The sequence below is a fragment of the Thalassophryne amazonica genome, chromosome 20 (genome assembly GCF_902500255.1).
Source record: "Thalassophryne amazonica chromosome 20, fThaAma1.1, whole genome shotgun sequence".
NCBI classification, from domain to species: Eukaryota; Metazoa; Chordata; class Actinopteri; order Batrachoidiformes; family Batrachoididae; genus Thalassophryne; species Thalassophryne amazonica.
The window spans coordinates 59,378,549-59,400,282 of record NC_047122.1 but is presented as its reverse complement, the minus strand read 5'-3'; the positions used below and the strand labels follow the sequence as shown (position 1 = coordinate 59,400,282).

At 41.0% G+C, this 21,734-nt stretch overlaps 2 protein-coding genes across 2 annotated transcripts; both read left to right on the top strand.

Annotated features, from left to right (window-relative positions):
- The first annotated feature begins 724 nt into the window (after positions 1–724).
- Positions 725–3,511, top strand: LOC117502504 (glutathione S-transferase A-like). The gene is made up of 6 exons (XM_034161566.1): positions 725–982; positions 1,083–1,148; positions 1,352–1,457; positions 2,387–2,502; positions 3,046–3,125; positions 3,214–3,511. The coding sequence occupies exons 1-6, from the start codon at positions 803–805 to the stop codon at positions 3,344–3,346; spliced, it is 681 nt and encodes a 226-aa protein (XP_034017457.1). The 5' UTR covers positions 725–802; the 3' UTR covers positions 3,347–3,511.
- A 2,521-nt stretch (positions 3,512–6,032) lies between these two features.
- LOC117501524 (coagulation factor XI-like) lies at positions 6,033–19,945 on the top strand. The gene is made up of 9 exons (XM_034160415.1): positions 6,033–6,063; positions 9,422–9,578; positions 10,448–10,557; positions 11,368–11,530; positions 15,998–16,113; positions 16,190–16,322; positions 16,956–17,062; positions 19,366–19,525; positions 19,734–19,945. Exons 1-9 carry the CDS (start codon positions 6,033–6,035, stop codon positions 19,879–19,881), a joined length of 1,125 nt encoding a protein of 374 aa, XP_034016306.1. The 3' UTR covers positions 19,882–19,945.
- The last annotated feature ends 1,789 nt before the right edge of the window (positions 19,946–21,734 follow it).

The following is a 21,734-nucleotide window of genomic DNA, read 5'->3' as shown; positions in this document are numbered from 1 at the left end:
AAGTTTGAGTTAAATTACGAGTAACTTAATTGTTGTATTAAAATGGAGTGTTCGGTTTAACGGTGTACTGAGAAGAGTGCAGATTGTACAGCCTTAGGAAGGAAGGAAAGACGGACTTACGTACAATACCTCTTCTTTAGAATTCTATATAATGCCAATAAACGCCCCTGAAATCCTTCACACTAGCTTTAAATAAACGTTTTTGGGGCTGTTACCATGGTAATGCCTTACTTTCTGGGAAAAAAAAAAGTTTTACATGCAGCTTTAGATACTTGTGAAGAATTTTACACCAACATGAAAACACTTTGACCAGGTTGTGCAATTCATTTGGAGTGTGTAGTGCAGAAGTGTGCACTCTGATCACTCTGTGAGGCATTTTGTGTTTTGGATTTAATGATTTTTCAGCTGTGGGTTCAAAGAGGAAACATGCAGAAGAAGAGAATTCAGCCCACTTTGCTCATCCTGTAAAATGTTTTCCAGCATTCCCGTCAGGACACGTTTAGTTCTTTAACAGATGAAAACCAGCTGTATCCGCTCTGATTTTTTACTGTGTTTATTTTATTTCAAATGAAGACTTTCCTGAGCTGATAAGTAAAAAGATACGGCGCGTCGGTGGGGTGTTGGTGTGGGACTGATCTCAACTGTGCTCGACTCTTTGGTCACAGTACAGCAGTGGGCTGTGACTGTGTTCAACCAATCAGGATGCAAAGACTCCTTACAAAACCAGTGTTGCGCCTGGAAGTTGTGCACCTTCTGCAGTTACTCTGCTTTCTGTGCAGCTGGTGAGCTTCAGGCTGAAAACATGGCGAAGTACACTGCCAAAGACATGACTCTGATGTGGGGCGCCGGCTCGCCGCCCTGCTGGAGGGTCATGATTGCTCTCGAGGAGAAAAACCTGCAGGGTTACACATCAAAACTGTTCTCCTTTGAAAAAATGGAGCACAAATCGGCAGAAGTCATGCAGCTGAATCCCAGGGGTCAAGTAAGTTTGCGTATGACGTCGCGTGCAAATGATGTAATCCCTCGTTTGGAAGGTTTCTTGTGTTGCTCACTGTAGGTTTGTGCAAACTTCTTTCTTCAAGCTTCCTGCTTTCAAAGTGGGGGATTACATCCTAAACGAGTCGATTGCAGCGTGCCTTTTTCTCGAGGTAAGAGTTGACTTGTGCTTGCTTGGGGTGAACTTTGCCTGAGTGCCAAGGGGTTAATGATTAGAATCACTCCTTCCTGGTGTGTTCAACAAAACCTCGGAGAAAAAGAAACCCAACACCGTGTATAAAAAAACAAAACAGGAAACTGGAGCTCTGTTCAGCACGTCAGCATAATGTTTCTCTTTTCATGTTCCTAACAACAGAACCAGTACAAGTCCCAGGGGAACCCGCTGATCCCAGAATGCCCCGCTGAGCTGGCGACGATGTACCAACGCATGTTTGAAGTTCTGACTCTAAACCAGAAAACAGGTATCACACGAAGCATGGAAGGTATTCTTATTCAGATACAAAAGGTCAGTGCAGTAGAACATCACACAGTTCATTAATTCATGATCTCATAATGACAAAAAACATACTTTTTTTAATTGTTAAAATGGGTTTGACATGCAATAAAACAAAAAATACTTCATGCATGCTCACTCTATTCAAACCACAGTTCTATTAGTTTAAAAGAAAAAAATAAGTTTGGCGCGACATCTAAATTGGCAGCACGATGGCTTAGTGGTTAGCACTGTTGCCTCGCAGCAAGAAGGTCATGGGATTGATTCCCACCTGTGGAGTTTGCGTGGGTTCCCTCCGGATGCTCTGACCACCTCCCCCAACCAAAGACATGCAGCTTAGGTGGATTGGAGATTTTAAATTGTCCATAGGTGTGTGAATGTGTTTGTCTGTCTATATGTGGTCCTGCGACAGACGGGCGAACTCCGCCTCACACCCTGACTGCTAGGATAGGCTCCAACCCCCCGTGAACCATAATTGCAGTAAGCGGTTGAAGATGAGTGAGTGACATCTAATATCTTTCAAGCAGGTGTAAACAGCTGAGATCTCATGTCTCCTTGGATGCAGCTCTGCCTCTGTGCGTCTCCTGAGATCTGGTGCAAAACGCATAATTAACTTATCGCTCAAAGCAATCGACACAGGCAGCGACTTTTTTTTTTTAAACTTCTTGTAAACTTTGATGTTAGTCATCGCTGGACCACCTTGCATGTACTGTGTGTTTGGGGGGGGCAGCTTCCTGGCAAACTGTAATTTATCTTGCTGGCATGATAAAGATTAACTAATTGCACACTTGTGGGATTTGAGCAGCATTCCACTCAGACTGCAAAACATCCGTGTGACTCCACCCTCAGCTTTGTGCAGCAGTCGGTGTTTCTTCTCATGAATGTTTTTTTCTTCAGGGGATGTTCTCTACTACAACTGGAAGGTGCCAGAGGAGGAGCGATTTGACTCTGCTGTGAAGAGAAACAGAGAGACTCTAACGGAGGAGGTCAAGCTCTGGGAAGGATACCTGAAGGTGACTTGATACAAACTGATGCATGGTGTTTGCACGACATACTGAGCTTGATGGAAGAGTCTTATCTGGACTCCTGCTTGCCCACAAAGAAAGGTCTGCACTCATGTGATATGTATTCTGTTAGAAACTGTCAAGTCCATAAGTATTTGGACAGAGACTGCTTTTTGTACCTCTGCACCACCACATTGGTGCTGAAATTAAATATTTCTCAACTACAAACTGTAAACCTCCAGAGTCCCAATGACTCTCTCCTCCATCCTGGTTGACATTTTATAAAATCTCCATGAATATATCACGTTTTTACAAAGCATGTCATTCAGGAAGATGAGATTGTTCTGAACATTTTGATATGAAGCGCATGACTGTTATACTAAAGCCTTCTATTAAAAAGGGGGTTTTGAAGGTATAGTAAAATCAAGTAAAGACCCTTGTGACTGTAAGGGTTAATGTCCAACTTGCAATAGCATCTTCAACTGTGCTATTTTTAACTCATTAATAATTTAAACTTGTACAACACAACTAATATGGCCTCTTGTTTTGCAGTTTCCCTTCTTAGCAGGGAAGCACTTTACACTGGCTGATGTTGTGTTTTTCCCGAACGTCGCATACCTCTTCCATTTTGGGTAGGCCAACTTTAATGTCAGCTGCTGCAGTATGAATGGAGGTTATACGTAGCTCTGTAAGGTGATGTACTCTCCTTCCTCTCTGTAGGTTATGTCCCAAGCGTTACCCTAAACTGGACAAATACTACAACAGCCTGAAAGATCGGCCCAGCATCAAAACCACCTGGCCTCCTAATTGGCTTGAGAACCCACAGGGACAAGATGTGCTGAAAGACATCTGAGTTCTCCACCAGTGATACTAAGCTCCTCCTCCCAGAGTGACGTGTCACCACTACGGGCACTGCCTGGTCAATATGCACTTGGTTAACCAGCCATTTGACTTGTTAGATGCAGCTTTATTGTATGCTGAAAAATACCACCTGAATAAATAACTTCCACTTCTTGAATCCTGCTTGAACATTCAATTTACACTTTGGCACTCTGCAAACACGCTTGTGCAAGAAATGGTGTCACACGTTTACATGTCTTGTGGAGCAATACACAGCTTGAACATAGAATGGAAAACAGCTGGAGAACTTTGGGGATGCTCCTCTCCAATGACTTCTTTCTCTTCTCCCCCACCCCTCGTGGTTTAGGCAGGAACCAAGCAGTATAACGACCGCTTTACTCTCCCTTATCCAGCAGTCATAGGGTGTGATGTGCACTCTGGACAGGATGCCAGTCTGTCGCAGAGCCACATATAGACAAAACAGAAAATTCACTCCTATTCGGACAATTTAAAGTTTCCAATACACCAAACCTGCAAGTAGGAGGAAGCCGGAGCACCCGGAGGAGAACCTGCAAACTCCACACAGAGAGACCACAGGTGGGAATCGATCCCATGACCTTCTTGCTGTGAGGTAACAGTGCAAACCACTAAGCTGCCGTGCTGATGCTCTACACTCATGAACCAAAAGTGAAATTAAAACTCTGAAATGAAGTGATGGAACAAATTCAAATGCAGACTGACACTTATAGGCGCTTGGAAACTGACAGAGCAAACCAGTTTCTTAATTATGTTTATATTTTCTCAGGATATTGAGGGGGTGGAACCCTAGTGCCCTCTAGAGAGCAGCCGCCCCTAAAAACTCATACCCCGAACCTCACTTTGTAGTGCTCCATTTTTAAAAGTTTCCCTCAACTTTGTTCTTGGGGTGCAAGTTCCTTAGTCTGCTCAGACGACCAAAAACACAATACCCCTGGATGTGCTTGTGATAAGCAAGTGGTAACCGTTTGTTTTCTTGGTGCTTACCTGTTTAATCACCAAATGACATTGGTGACAAGTCATGAACATTTTTTCTGAAGAAAAGGTTGTAGGGGGGGAAAAAGCATGAATATTACAGTAAAAACGAATTGAGTCAGCAAAAAAAAAAAAAAAGTTGCACTGAATACTGATCGAAACTGTCCGTACAGTCATCGGTTGACGACCTGACAAACGCAATCCCGATTGTGAAACAGCCAATAAGCTTCAAAGTTTCTGTTCCACTTGATCAATATCCCATTGTAGAACTCCAATGTGCAGGATTTTGGAGGTTTAGAAGGAATACAGCAGTAATAACCGCCTGTGTTTTCACAAACATTTCTATATGCACTCATAACCTACTTTTTAGTTTATGAAAGTGCACTCCACCCAAAGGATTTTAGTGACTTTCTAGTGTGATTAGGATTTGACAAAGGGGCCAATCGCAAGCCCATTCCCCGAACCCCTAGACCACAAACTCTCGCTCGACAGCACCTGATTTATGTGTTACCTGCACGACACTTGACACTTAGCTACAAGTAGTATACACAAAGCATACTCAGACTATTCTGTATATTTAGGGAATAACCCTGTTGTGTCTCATGTTTTGCGGACGTTCATGCTAGTTATACCGTCACAAATAGAGCTTTACCAGTGATGCGTGGCTCCACTCCCACTCTAATTCAATTCCGTCGTTTGCACGGTTTATTTTTCTGTAGGTAATTCAGTCGGCGAGGCTTACCATCAAGCCGAGGCCGCGTCACTCCAACAGCGTTCAGGGCACGGAGTAATCCATCAAATGTGAAAATCCATCAAATGTGAATGGTAATTCTGTATCAGAATCCATCTGTCACTGGTAAAGCTGTATTTGTGAAGGTAGAGCCAGCATGAACGTCCGCAAATCCTCAGACACAAGGGGGTTATTCCCACTCTAATTCAATTCCATAATCTGCACGGTTTATTTTTCTGTAGGTAATTCGGTTGGCGAGGCTTATTACTGTCAAGCCTAGGCTGCGTCACTCCAACAGCGCTCAGAGCATGGAGTAATCCATTAAATGTGAAAATCCATCAAATCCATCAAATGTGAAAATCCATCAAATATGAACGGTAATTCTGTATCAGATTCCACATCAATACTTTCTTATGGTAGCTTAAATTCACCCATTTAGGTGGCGGCATCAGTATGCAACTTTCTCTCTCTCACGTCTCGTCGCATAAATCGACAGTTTCCCATCCCGATAATATTGCGCATACGTGCACATGCGCAGCTGCATGGATGACAGGAATGACATTTAACAGGAATGACATCTCGTCAGAACATGGGTCAGTGCGCGGAGTAATACATCTAAATGTCAAATTGTCCAATATTTTGCCACTGTTACCCTGATATTATACGGTCTGAAGTCTCACACACTTATAACCTTCACAGACAAAAATGTAATTGGATTAGAATTGTCAATATGCTCCAAATATAGAGGTTTTCTTGTTGCTTTTTGGTATACTTGCCAGAATAAACAAAGTATAATTTAAGTATAATCTGTTAGGCATATATTTAATAAGTAAATAGAAAGTATACTCACTTATTTATAGTTTAAAAGCGATATACTGCTAGCAAACTTGGATAACCTTCGTTTTGGGAAGAGAAGAGAAAGCAAAAGCTGCACGAATCTCTGTAAAGGAGCGAGAACATGAAGGGAAACAAAATCGTGTCCAGTGATGGTATGATGCAACTTACAACTTCACCACTAGGTGACACTAAATATGACACAATGTATGCCCTCCATCCAGGACTTACACCAGTCCAGGACCAAGAAGCGAGCTGGTAACACCTCTGCAGACCCCTCACACCCTGGACACACTGTTTAAACTCCTCCCCTCTGGTCGACATTACAGAGCTCTGTACGTCAGAACAACCAGACACAAGAACGGTTTCTTTCCACAGTCCATCACACTGAAGAACAATTTAACCTGCCAAAAAACTCAATTCATATCCCTCATGCACAACTTACGTATACTTCAGTCTGTTGTCTGTTTCACACATCCTTTTTTCACTTATTGCACACTTTGTCTACTATGTATCATTTTATTTATGTCTTTGTTGTAAAGCACTTTGGTCAACCTTGTTGTTTTTAAATGTGTTCTGCAAATAAACTGGATTGGATTTTATTTTACTTGCACATTTCATTTGCACATTTTTTTTTACTGTCAATTATTCAGTGTTTAGTGTGTATTTATACATGTACGTGTATGTGGATAAGAACATGGATTATAAAATAGTAACGGTAGTCAACGGTTTTAATAATTTTTTTGTAAATATTGGACCAAGCTTGGCAGAAAAAATTCCCGATTCCCAACCTGAGGATTGGGATAATAATCTCATAGAAAGAAATCCCTGTTCAATGTTCCTCACAGCAGTGGATGGAAAATAAATTATAGACATTGTGAATAATTGTAAATATAAAACATCTACCGATTTAAATGAAATTGATATGGTGGTGGTAAAACAGGTCATTGAATGGATTGTAGAACCATTAACATACATCTGTAACTTATCATTTCAAACCGGTAAATTTCCCAATCAAATGAAAATAGCTAAGGTTGTGCCGCTGTATAAGACTGGGGATAGACACCACTTCACAAATTATAGACCTGTTTCTTTGCTTCCACAATTTTCCAAATTATTAGAAAAGTTATTCAATAATAGATTAGACAAATTCATAAATAAACATAAATTACTTACTGATAGTCAATATGGATTCAGAGCACATAGCTCAACATCACTTGCATTAATAGAATCAGTTGAGGAGATTACAAACACCATAGACCACAAATTACATTCAGTTGGAATATTTATAGACCTTAAAAAGGCTTTTGATACAATCAATCATGACATATTAATCAATAAACTTGAACAGTATGGGATTAGGGGGTTGGTGTTGCACTGGGTGAGAAGCTACTTAAGTAACAGAAAACAGTTTGTGAAGTTGGGGGAATATACATCATCATGCTTGGACAATGCTTGTGGCGTCCCACAGGGTCAGTATTGGGTCCAAAACTGTTTCTAATTTATATAAATGATATTGTCAATGTTTCCAAAATATTAAAATTAGTATTATTTGCAGATGACACAAGCATTTTTTGTCAGGGGGGGGATTTGCAGGAGTTACTGAGGAGGATCAGTATAGAAATGGGAAAATTGAAAATATGGTTTGACAGAAACAAATTATCATTAAACTTAAGTAAAACAAAATACATGTTATTTGGCTATTGTAATACAGACATACAGGTTCAGTTACAAGTCGAGGGGGTAGATATTGAAAGGGTACATGAAAATAAGTTTCTGGGGGTGATAATAGATGATAAGATAAACTGGAAGACTCATATAAAACATATACAAAGTAAACTGTCAAGAAGCATTTCAGTTCTAAACAAAGCGAAACATATTCTGGACCACAACTCACTCCGCATTCTTTACTGCTCACTGGTTTTACCATATTTACAGTACTGTGCAGAGGTATGGGGTAATACTTATAAAGGTACAACACAATCACTATCAGTAATGCAGAAAAGAGCTATAAGAATTATTCATAATACTGGCTATAGAGATCATACAAATCCACTATTTTTACAATCCAAATTCTTAAAATTCACAGACTTGGTTCATTTTCAAACAGTACAAATCGTGTATAAAGCAATAAACAATTTACTTCCAGCAAATATTAAAAATATGTTTTTTAACAGATCAGGGGATTACAGTCTGAGGGGGAAATTAAATTTAAAGCATCAGTGGGCACGAACAACATTAAAAGGTTTCTGTATTTCTGTCTGTGGGGTGAGGATGTGGAACAGATTGGGAGTGGGGCTCAAGCAATGTCCAAGCATGAACCAGTTCAAACAGCGGTACAAAAATATGTTTTTTTTTCTAGGTATAGGGAGGAGGAAGGGTAATGAGGGTTAGGTTGTTTTTGTTTTTTGCTTCGGCTTGTAAATATATAGTATTTTGTATGTAAGTAGGTATATATATATATATATATATATATATGTGGCAAAGGGTATTACTGGTTGTGGGGAAGAAGGGGTAGGGAAAAATAAGCTGATGCTTCACCCTACCCCTTTTCAGACATGTTGGGTACACAGTAGGAACTTTTTTGTTGTTGTCTTCACTGATCTTTCTTGTAATTGTTGTTGTATCAAATGTTCAAAATAAACAGTTTTCATTCATTCATTCATTCATACATGCCGTACAGAGATTGTGCAGCTCAAACCGAAGTCAAAGTCCTTGTATTCTGTGGATATTTGGTGAATAAAAGCTGTTGTGATTCTGATGTAGCTTTCAGCCGATGTAGTACCTGATTACAAGGTAAATAACTTTGGATATCATTCACATGTAAAAGACATGAAATTAACAATATTTTATTGACATTCTGACCTACTACAAACACCGTTTTCAATACTGCTTATGTAATTTGTACTTTGTAATTTGTACAGATGATACCATTCAGTTGCTGAATGCGTCAATCAATTGTGCAAATAGAGCAAAAGTACAAATATCAGCTGTGCCAAAGATGTTTTTTTTAGTTCACTTGCAGTTGCAGAGCTGCCACCACAATTTTCATTTGGATCAGTTGGTTCTCAGTGATTTGAAGATGAACAAGTGTACAATTTTACTGGGTCTCCTCTACCTCATCAGGCTCTCTTTTTGTGAAGGTGCGTATACAGTGTTTAATTCTACATCTGTGACATATTAGTGGTCAGCTCATTTTAAATAAGGTTCTTTTAACCGAGTGTTATGTTGGAGTTGTAAATAATGAGGTTCCTCCATTGGGTATCAGGGTTTAAACTCAGGCATCTGGTCATCTCCCTAGATCTTCCAGGAACATCCAACTGGTAAGAGGTCCCAGGGAAGACCGAGGACAGTCTCGGGAGATTATATCTCCCAGCTGGCCTGGAAGAGTTAGAGGATTTTGTTGAGGAAAGTCTGGTCTGAACTTTCTCTGCTGCCACTGTGACCTGGACCCAGATAAGCATCAGTAATAAATGAATGTGTAAAATGTTTTTTTTTTTCCCACTTCTCCAGAGTGTCAACGAGAACTTCATGAAAATGTGGACTTCCCAGGAACAGACATTCAGTTTGTCTACTCTCCTGATACTGAACATTGTCGTCACCTGTGCACGGAGCACCACGCCTGCCAGTTCTTTACTTTTATTCGACCTGACTGGACAATCGATAACAGGTAAACTCCAAACTAGGCCATACATGATATCTATGATTTTAAAAATAATGCCTCCACTAATCTCAACCTTTTTGGATTATGGTTACCTATCACAAGCATTGGAAAATTCAATAAAATGAAAAACACGACTCATTTCAAGTTACATGTAACTTTAACCACACCTGCTCCTAATTTCCATCATGCATGTGATGATGATATTGTTAGCTGTGATAAGCCAAGACATGTCCAGCAGGTGGAAGCAAAATCTCTATGACATAAAGAAAAAAAAAAGTTTTTTAATCTGGTGCCTCAACATTAACCAAAATTGAATCGATCTGTTGTGATTATAGTGCCCGGTTTCATGTGTTTTTTTTTTTTTTTCCCTGTGCCCCCGTCACAAAAAGTGGGCGCTTTTCGTGACACGATTTTTAAATTTTGCTCTTCATAATCTTTCCCTTCTCCTAACTCTAACCATAGTAGAGAAGCTTGAATCTTCAACTGGACTGGGTTGCTTGACCCGTCAAGCAACCCAGTCCAGTTGAAGATTCAAGCTTCTCTACTAGGAAACCACCTGGATAACTGAGAGCCTTCACAGAAACTCTAACCATAGCCATAGTGTAAGTATGTACCCTCCCCAAATGTTAACCATGACTTCCCAGACCCCCCCTTCACCCCACATTTTGTGCTCCCCCTCATGAAATGAATACAAAAAACTTTTGTACCCCCGTCACGAACCCATAGATAAATGTACTCTTCGTAACCCAGTCCCACAAACTGCCGTGAGACTGGGTTGGATTATACACTCCTTACTGACTGACTGTTAGCTGTGACTTCTGCCTACTTCCTCAGTGTGACGCTGACCTCAGTAAACCTTCCTGTTTCTCCACCAGGCACTTCCACTGCTACCTGAAGAGAACTACCTCTGGAAAGCCCAATGTTCAGACGCCACTGCTGGGCGTCACTTCTGGATTTTCTCTCAAACCCTGCAGTCCAAGTCTTTGTAAGCAGCGTTCAAATATTTTCAATGATTTTTATTTCCTTGGTGAAGGTTTGCATAACTGCCTGCTGCAGAGAAGCTCGTCCATGCCTTTGTCTTCTCCAGGCTGGACTACTGTAATGCGATCCTCATCGGGATCTCTGGCAGGAGCATTCAAAAGCTCCAGTATGTCCAAAACAGCGCTGCCAGGGTCCTGATGAGGGTGTGCAGGCACAAGCACATCACCCCCATTCTTCACTCCCTCCACTGGCTCCCCATTCACTGCCGTATTCAATACAATGTCCTCCTGCACACTCATCACTGTCTCTACGGTGTGGCCCCCACTTACCTCACTGAACTGCTCACACCACACACTTCCACTAGGACCCGGTCAGGCCAACAGCACTGTCTAGCCGTGCCCAGGACAAGGCTCAAGACCATGGGTGATAGGGCCTTCTCAGTGGCTGCTCCCCGTCTATGGAACGCCCTCCCAGACCATCTCAGGGCTCCACAGATGGTGGATGCTTTTAAAAAAGGACTTAAAACCTACCTTTTTACTCTGGCTTTTAGCTAAATAATTGCTACTGTTTTATCGCTCTTATTTTGATTTTATTGCTACTGTTTTGTTTTTACATTGATTTATAGTCTTTTGTGTTCTTCTGTTTTATACTGTAGCACTTTGGGATTTGGTGTCACATGTAAAGTGCATTATAAATACAATTTATTATTATTATTATTATTATTATTATTATTATTATTATTATTATTATTATTATTATTATTATTATTATTATTATTATAACTAACTCTTGCTTTTTTTCCTGTTGCAACCAGTAACTTGTGTGTTTCAGGTGTACCAGAACGTGGACTTCTACGGAGCCGACTACAAAACACTTTTCACGCAAGATTATGAGGAATGTCAAAGAATCTGCACACAAGACCCCGTGTGTCAGTTCTTTACATTTGTCAATGGAGACTTCACACCACAGAACATCAGGTAAGGCAACAACACCCGACCCCAAGCGTGGAACTTTCTTCACTAATATACATAGTTATAGAAATCTTAAAGTGTAGAGGTCATCGTCATGACTTAAGCTCCATTATAACTTTAAGGATACACCATCCAGAAGCACACAATCTATAACCGTGACAGTGTGTGAAGGTCATGATTGCCTATGAATGGGACCCAGTGCGCAATGTGAAAAACAACACTACCACATCCAAAGTATAACTTAGCACAAATGTGGCACCAATGGAAATTCTCTTGGTGATGTCACGGCAAGTACAATGTCATGGCAATGCAAGAGGTTGCAAAAGTATGTAAAAGCTAGTTGTGAAAAAATATTTTTTTTCCAATATGTAACAAATTTAGCCACAGTTAAAATAAGACTATTTATTATACAATGAGATCATATCAGATGTTCAGTTAACTTTACAGTCAACTATTTTTTTTTATATTCATAACTTTCCATGGCGGGCAGCACGGTGGCTTAGTGGTTAGCACTGTTGCCTCACAGCGAGAAGGTCATGGGTTCAGTTACCCTGGCCTTTCTGTGTGGAGTTTGCATGTTCTGCCCATGTTTGCGTGGGTTTCCTCCAGGTGCTCCGGTTTCCTCCCACATCCAAAGACATGCCGGTTAGGTGGATTGGAATCTTTGAAATTGTCCGTAGGTGTGTGTGTGTGGGTGTGTCTGTGTTTGTTTGTCTGTTTGTGGCCCTGCGACAGACTGGCGTCCTGTTCTGGGTGTACCCCGCCTTGCGCCCTTTGACTGCTGGGATAGGCTCCAGCCCCCTGCAACCCTTAATTGGACTAAGCGGTAGAAGATGAATGAATGAATGAACTTTCCATGGCAGACTATTATATGAAGTGCCAATCAGCCGTTGGTTCTGATTGTACATCTGGGCTAGAAAAACAAGAGGGTTGTGGTCTGTTGACACAGAAACCGGAACATTAGTAGAACCAACACGCACATTAAAATGTTGAAGGGCTAGGAGCGTAGCCAATGTCTCCTTTTCAATTGTTGAATAGTGGAACTGATGCTTTTTAAATTTGGTAGAAAAGTATGAGACTGGATGGGGGATTCCAGCCTCATCCTCCTGTAAAAGCACAGCACCAGCGGCACGAGCATCAACTTCCAAACTAAAAGGTTTAGAGTAGTCTAGAGCTAAAGGCAAAGGCTATACGCACAACCGTTGGGCAAATAAATATAATGTCTTACCTTATTCGCCCAACCGTTTGCGCAAATAAGTCATACAATGAACGTTACACGAACAACCGTTGGGCAGATAAATATCTTATCTTATTCGCCCAACCGTGATCACGTATTTGACATGTTTTGTGCATCTAAACTACGTTTTTTACACCACTTTTTAAGGCTCTATTGTGGCGTATGTTTGACGTTTAATGGCATCGTGTTTAATTACTGCAAAAACACCGCAATGGATGAAAACAGACAAACTTCATAAGTATTTTGAACGGAAACCTGTTAACAACGACGAAATAGTTTTTGAACAAAATGCTGCTTGTTGTCTGTAAGATGGTGTTAGTTTGACACAGTTCCCTGGGTGTGATGAGCCAAACACAACCACTTTAGATCACAGCTCCTCCGTGGGCTGCGAACCCTCCCACAGCCGGCGAGAAAATATCCGCCTTTTTTCCCTCCCGCGTTGATACCGGAAGTGAACTTACAAGTGCACTCATTGGTCGGTTGTGGTTGGGCGTATATGCTTGCGTATTTACTTTATTGAACCAATGGTTGGGCGTATAGCCAGAGCTAAAAGAACCGGGGCACTACACAAGAGTGTCTTAGCTGCTAGAAAAGCCTTTTCACATTCGGCTGTCCAAATAAATGGTACGGATAAGTTACAAAGAGCAGTGAGAGGAGCAACTAACAAACATTTTTACATAAACACCGGTAATAGCCGACTAGGCCTAAAAACCGGCGCAACTCTCGGCGAGTAGTAGGAGTTGTGTAGGAAAGTATAGCCTCAACTTTTGCATTTACAGGCTGTAGCTGTCCATGACCAACTATTTTCCCAAGATAAGACACAGTAGCCCTGCCAAAATCACATTTGAAAACTGGGACCACGTTTGGTCACTAACACATGATTTAGAATCCACACATGTCCAGTGTGCTGTTCATTTCAAAGTTGCTTTTGTCAGCCACGTGTCAAATCTGGCAGATTGCTGCAGTTTTGTATAACTTTTCAAAGGTTCTCAGTCCTGCTAAATTCTTTAAAACCAGTGGCGGCACCAGGAAATCAGCTAGCAGGTGCCGCTGATCAGCTGGGCGGATCTGAGAAGTGGAGGCAAGGCAAAATCAACATGCGTAACAACGATAATTTGGCCATATTGTACAACCCTACTGTCAGCTAGCTGAAAACTTTGAGTATTAACTTATATCTACATTAAAATGGTAAATGGACTGCATTTATATAGCGCTTTTCCATCTGCATCAGACGCTCAAAGTGCTTTACAATTATGCCTCACATTCACCCCGATGTCAGGGTTCTGCCATACAAGGCAATCACTACACACCGGGAGCAATAGGGGATTAAAGAACTTGCCCAAGGGCCCTTAGTGATTTTCCAGTTAGGCATGGATTTGAACCAAGGAGCGTCTGGTCTCAAGCCCAACACCTTAACCACTAGACCATCACCTCCCTCCCCACAAAAATGCTTAAAGTGGCAGGGGGTTAAGAGGGCTGTAATTAGGGGGGGTCGGCTGAAAAGCAAAAAAAGAAAAATGCTTAAAAAGGTGGAGAGTATGGGGGCAGAGCCCCTCCAGAAGCTGAAAGGCAAAATAAGGAAAATGCTTAAAAAGGTGGAGAGTATGGTGGGCAGAGCCCCTCCAGAAGCTGAAAGGCAAAATAAGGAAAATGCTTAAAAAGGTGGAGAGTATGGGGGGCAGAGCCCCTCCAGAAGCTGAAAGGCAAAATAAGGAAAATGCTTAAAAAGGTGGAGAGTATGGGGGGCAGAGCCCCTCTAGAAGCTGAAAGGCAAAATAAGGAAAATGCTTAAAAAGGTGGAGAGTATGGGGGGCAGAGCCCCTCTAGAAGCTGAAAGGCAAAATAAGGAAAATGCTTAAAAAGGTGGAGAGTATGGGGGGCAGAGTCCCTCCAGAAGCTGAAAGGCAAATAAGGAAAATGCTTAAAAAGGCGGGAAGTCTGGGGGGCAGGACTCCCCCAGAAGCTAAAAGGTTTTAGTCATGCTTATGCTCCCAAGAACCATTTTACTGAAAAAAGTCTGAAGGACCTAAAGGACATGGTTATATGGCGAGGAGCTTTTCCAAGTATGTGAGAGGCAAAAATAAAGAAAGAAAATAAATAAAAAGGCGGGGGGTCTGGAAGCGGGAAGGTTTTTTTTGCCATGCTAATGCTCCCCTGAAGCCTTTACTCAAAATAAGTCTGAAGAACCTAAGTGACATGGTGAGATGCTGACGAGCTTTGCTCGTTCATGTCTGCGACATATGCATATTACATACCACAGTACACCATAGCACCATGGTACTACAATGGTATGTAGCAGGGTACCTCTGATATAACCATGGTACATAAAAAATGCTACTGTCAAAATACCATGGCTATACCACCATAGCACTGTATGTACTACGGGACTGGGAAACAAAATACACCAATGTGGTACTCTCAAAAATACAGTTTTTACAATACATATTTATAAGTAAAGCATAAATAAGTACCAAAAAGTCTGAATAAACTGCAGGTTATGCGCAATATACTTGTGCAAGCTAGTCCTGCACATGCCAAGCTAGCTTAGCGGACATGGCGTAGTTACCTTTTCAGTTACCTTTATATTCTGCTAGCTTTATATATGGTTATATTTACATCCAGTTAGTTATATTTGGGAAGCCTTAAGAAGCATAAGTAAGTACCAGAAAAATTATGAATAAACTGCCGGTTGTGCCTAATACACTTGTGCAAGCTAGTGCTGCAATCACCAAGCTAGCTTAGCGGACAGGCCGCAGTTAACTATTCAGTTACCTTTATATTCTGTTAGCTTCATATATTGTTACATTTACATTCAGTTTGTTATATTTGGGAAGCCCTATTTGTAAGCAGTTATCTTTTCACTTATACTGTGTTAGGTTTATATTCAGCTAGCTTTTAGATTCGGTTAGCTTCTTGTTGACTTCATGGTGGTGTAGTGCTCAACACCATAAACATCATAGGTTTGGTTCTTTGTTTGTGGTGTTTCCACATTGTCGCCATGCGTTACTACACTCTCATGATCAAAATATGCACATTGGGGAACCTGAGGACGGTTACCGGGGTGTTGCTAAGGTATCATCATCCCCATGGGTTTGCTGTAACACACACCAGGAAACATCAGACGACTTGCTTGCTGAAAAACTGCATAATATCCTCCTGATAAAATAGTTAAAGCAAACACCTGTCTTTGCTGTACTCTCCCTTTTTCTACCTGTGTTATCTTTTTGCATTTTCAGATATAAGTGCCACCTTAAATTCAGCTGGACTGTACCAAGGACCCCAATAGTAAATGCAAAAACTGGTGTTGTGTCTGGGTTCTCACACAACATAAAAAGTCCGAACACTGGCAAAGGTATGAAAATGGTAGTATTGGTAAATCCGCCAGATTGTATGTGGTCTTGTGCTGTAGTATTTTGTGTGTTTTACAGCATGTGAGAACAAACTGTTTCCGAGCACTGAGATCACAGGAGACGCCTTCGAAACTCTGCCTGCTGCCTCTCCTGAACACTGTCTCAGTTTGTGCTCCGCTCATCCTCGCTGCACCTTCTTCTCTTACGTCAGGTACTGTTTATCAGGTTTGACTGACAAAGCAGGCCCAACACAAATGTAGGACGCAGAAACACAGCGTTTACTTGAGACGTTAGCTGCAGTCGTTACACAGAAAGGAAGTCCAAGATGAGCAACAGTACAAAAAACATCAGGCTTAGGCGTGGTGGAGGTATAGAGGCAGGTGGTCAAAAAAACACAATAAGGCAATGATAGCAAGGCAAAAAAATACATGAACAGAGCTGGAAGGAAGGCACAAGACACATCAATCTGGCGAGGGACAAGAGCAAACTGTGAGGCTTATAAAGGACCCAGGTGCTGAGCTGCAAATCAAGAACAGGTGTGCTGAGAAACTTAGAGAAACAGGGTGTGGTCAGACAGAGAGGAACACCCACCACCAAGCACCAAGAGAGAGACAAGAAAGAGCAGGACAGAGAAAACCCAAGCAGAAAGACAGAGCAAGAGAACAGACAGAACACAAATGCAAGCAAAAAATAAATCAGAACACATAGCAAATAAAGTCTGAATCCTGACACCGTTTTGTGAATCCAAACAGTGTCTAAATGATCAAAAAAAAAAAAAAAAAATTCACTGTTGTTATGGTCCAACTTTTGGCTGTTTTTTTTTTTGTGTGTGTGTGTTTTCTAGTATCAGCTTCAGTTGCCAGTTGAAGAGCAAAACAGACTACATGGTGCTCGCAGCTAAACAAGGCGTCACTTCTGGGTTACCAGCACGCTTCTGTCAGCTAGATAATAGTAGGTATTTCCCAAAAATCTAAAACTGACTCTGAAAGGTGAAATACCGGGCCCAACGCAAGAACATTTTCGTAAATTTCTCGTACCTTTTTTTGTAACTATGGTCTCATTGAAACATACCTCAACAGATTTAACAGTCGTTCCGGCAGCCAGAGCAGCAACCTCCAGTGCTGAGAAATAAAGCCAATGTGGAAGTGCCTGAGGTTCCTTCAATGGCCACTTGATGCTGGCTCCTAAAGCCCAGGTTACACATAGACGGTTTTGTCGGCGAGTAGTACGTACACCGAAGTTTGCGGTAGTTCCGGCTGTTTTCGTGGTGGAAACGGGTGGAGCACGCGCACGTAAAACAAAAGAAAAAAAAATAAACTCCGCTCCCCGCTGCTGTTTGCTGCGGGGCTGCTCCTCGCTCTTTCCCCCAAAAAACTCTGTCATAATTGTGTTTAGAAACCAGTCACCATTTGTTTTATTATACATCTGTGTAGTTAATTAATAAAATATTCTCTACAGAGGATTCGCTCGTGCGCACGTAAAAAAAAGAAAGAAAAAAAGAAACTCCGCTCCCCGCCTGCTCCTCCGCTCTTTCCCCCAAAAAACTCTGTCATAATTGTGTTTAGAAGCCAGTCACCATTTGCTTTATTATACAGCTGTGTAGCTAATAAGCAAAATAATCTCCAGGACGATTTGCACGCGCACACACGTAAAATAAAAATAAAAAGAAACTCCGCTCCACGCTGCTGTGGTGCTGCTGCTCGCTCCAAAAACTCTGTCATGATTGTAAAATAAAGGACAAAAGAGACATAAGTCCTGCTCACAGGCTGCTACCAGATACAGGACATGTTCACATCTTCAAACTCCAGACATCTCCACGTCACTACATATTCAGTCCCTGATTGGTCATCGCGGCGCGACGAGAACAGCGGCACTACAGGAAGCGGCAGGATGAAACGGCGATTAAAAAGTATCAAACGCCGTTGTTCGCGTTGTCGCTGTCATCACGGGAGGTCTCCAGGAGCGCTCCCGGAATTATTCGACATGTTGAATAATTTTTTCGACGATTCCCGGTAAAGCCGGAACTAAGCCACGCTCCCTAGTGCCGGCGTTAACAACGGCGTGTGATCCTTAAGACGGCCAAAAACTCTTCCGGGACGCTTCCGGGAGCTCTTACTGTCTGTGTGTAAACGGGGCTTAAATGGAGTCACCCACTCTAAACACCCATGTTAAAATGCCCAACTTTACAGCAAAAATAATCATGTTTACAACCTAGGATCACAAAAAAAAAAGAAAGAAAAGAAAAGCTTTGGTCTACTTTTTTGTATATTTTGCTAGAACCTTTCCACGAGAATTGGCTGTTTTATTACAAATAATATGCTATATGGTTAACCGTACAAACAAAATTTGGTGCTCCAGTTCTGTATCACTGAGCGGAATTTTAGTTTTATTTAATTAGGATGTTAGCACTAATTAGCAGGTACTCAGAGATTGGTGACATTAGCTACACTGATGATGGCTAATCAGGCCATCTGCAGGTCATAGCTTTAATACCCGCATCTCAGCTGTTCATTGTGAAACTCAACCACCACTCAGTCCACAAAAATATATATTAAATTAAAACTCCTGAGCCAAGTAACATAGCGTGATAGCATTAGCTAGCTTAGTAACTAAGAGCAAGGTGGGTGTGTTTGGGCTTCATTCATCCTGCAATGGTTGTGCCGATCTTGCCCAGATTGTGATGTCAATGTAATTACAAAAAAAGCGCAAACAATGAAATTAGGACATGTAATTTATGTCAGATTTTTAAGCTAGAATTGCTGCAAAGTAACTAAAAATTCAATCATTCAATTCAGTTCATTTATTGATGTCCTGTCTCTTATCTGGGTCCAGTTCACGGAGGCAGCCATCCAAGCAGCTCCTCCCACGCTTCCCTATCCCTAATCAATCAATCACTGAAAAATGTTTGGATGGCAGCAGAGTATTTGTACCACTCCAACTACAGGTCTGGACTACTCGGCGATTTTGCTCGTACATGTGAAAAAACACAAAATTCAACAAAAATGGAGAATGGGGGAAGTTTTTTCAAATCACTCATACATTTTCCAATAAATCTTGTAACTACGAGTGCTTTATTTCATGAAGCCCATTGAACCACATTTGAAACATTTCGTATTTGGTTGCTTTCGCTGATGACACTCTTTATTTAGTCTGTTGATACAGGTGACGCCACATCGCAATCGTCACAAAACCTCATGTTACCTTGACTTTGTTTGAAACTAGTAGTAAGTGTAAGCACGACTCTCTGCCAACAGGCTGGGTTAAGGTGGCTCAGGAAGGAGTAGATTTCCAAGGATCTGATTTTAAATTTGTGCTGTTGGATGACGCCGACAACTGCCAGGAGAGCTGCACCCACGATTACAACTGCCAGTTCTACACCTACGTCAAAACAAGCTTCTCTGACAGGACTTATTGGTACAGTATTCTTTCATGATCTGCTGCACAAATTGAACCTACAAAATGGAACTTTTAGATGCAGCTCAAAACTATTCAGAAATCCTCTAATCAAATATTGATAATTGATTGGGTATTATTGTTGGTATATGGCTTTCCCATTTTGTATTTTTTAGCATTACGATATTGCTCTCCGATTTAATTTTCTTCTGATGTTTTTGTCCTCTAGGCGACGCTGTTATTTGAAGCGTGTCGTCACAATGCCCGCTCCCCCAAAAGTCGCCAAGTTGGCCAACGTTGTGTCCGGATTTTCACTGAAGAACTGTGTTCCCCTGAACACAGATGGGTGTTCCCCAGATATCTCAGTGGTCACATAATCAATAAAGATTAACTGGAAGCAAACTGCACAAATGAGTTAGCCGACTATTTGAAGCAGGTATTCCTTTAACTTCCAAGATGGTTATTTTTTTTAACCTGTGTAAACTGGTTGATTTAACTATTTGTAGGATTATTAAAAACAAACAAACACAAACTTCTGAATATTTTTTTAAAAACTTATTCAAGTAGTGGAACATGAGCCATAAGAAACCATTTACATTTTGGACATATCCAGGACTAGATACTGCAGGGATGCTTATTCGCCATCTTTGGATGGTTTTCCATCTTTTTGTAAATTCTTGCCGTCTAAAAGAAATTCAGGGCTGTGAAAACTCTGCCAATCTGCAAAATTCCGTGTATTTCGTTATGGTGGGGGGTGTTAGTGTTTTACTCTGTAATCGTGATCAACACTGAGTTTTTAAAATGTCTGTCACAAAGTGTTCTTTTTTTACGACATCGTGCAGGTTTTACGGCGGTCCGCGGACACTGATCTGGGTGTTAATATACAAATCAGTGTCCTCGGATCCGCGGAGTTTTGAGGAGAAAAAAGCCTGGCTGTTACAACAGTTGTAAAGCGAGACTGGTTGGTTGTTGCGGCGACGCTGTGTGACTCCTGCGTGAAGCTTAAGCTAAACGTAGCATGTGGACATCGCAAACTTTTAGAGTTCTAAAGTTTTTAAAAGAAGAATTTTGCAGCATGTCTGTGTCACGGACCGACGTCGGACAGAGAGAAGATGGTGAGAAAGACTGTTTGAAGAAGTCTGATAAGAACAAGAATCTGTGAATTGTCGCTGGCTTCATGAACACACCTGAAAGATAAAGGAAACGGGAAAACTGAACTGTGTCCTCAGGAAATACGGTAAGAATTTTTCTCTCTCTGGAAAATAAACATTGGGCTGTTCAAACAGGATTTTAGAAAAGATTATGTGACTTCTTTCATTAATCTAGACTTTCTTTCATTGGGGAAAAAAGACTGTGGCTTTGAATGGATTTACATGAATTTACACAAGAATGTAAATGAGTTTTTATTAATGTAGAATTTTTTCATGGGAAAAAGACACTGGCTTTGAGTGGATTTACAGGAATTTACACAAGAATGTAAACTTTTTTTTCATGGGAAAAAGACACTGTGGCTTTGAGTGCATTTACAGGAATTTACAGAAGAATTTGTGGCTTTTTTTATTATAAGATATGTTAATCAAGGTATGTACATCAATAAATAAATTTCTGTATAAAATTGAAAAAAAATTCAGGTTCAGATTCTTAGCGGTGTTTCGCCTCAGACTGAGGTGGATAATTTAAACAAATTTAACATTTTATTTTTGTGCATTATTGAATGAATAATCGAAATCAAGTGGCTTCAGTATTATGGTATGATATTATGATATGATATCTCTTTACCTAGTCTGAAAGCAGTTATGAAGTTATTTATAACATGTTGAGAGTTATGATTTTTTTAATTGATTAGTCTTTGAGTCCAACCAAAAACAAACTAATGAAAGTTTTCATCAAGATTTAGCTATTTTTGTAAACTATTGTGTTGTTATATTGTATACATGCTCCTGCAGGATGGCACAACATCCATTCAAAAGCCACATGTTGTGCCACACTGCATTAGATCAATCAATCAATCAATTTTTTTTTATATAGCGCCAAATCACAACAAACAGTTGCCCAAAGGTGCTTTATATTGTAAGGCAAGGCCATACAATAATTATGTAAAACCCCAACGGTCAAAACAACCCCCTGTGAGCAAGCACTTGGCTACAGTGGGAAGGAAAAACTCCCTTTTAACAGGAAGAAACCTCCAGCAGAACCAGGCTCAGGGAGGGGCAGTCTTCTGCTGGGACTG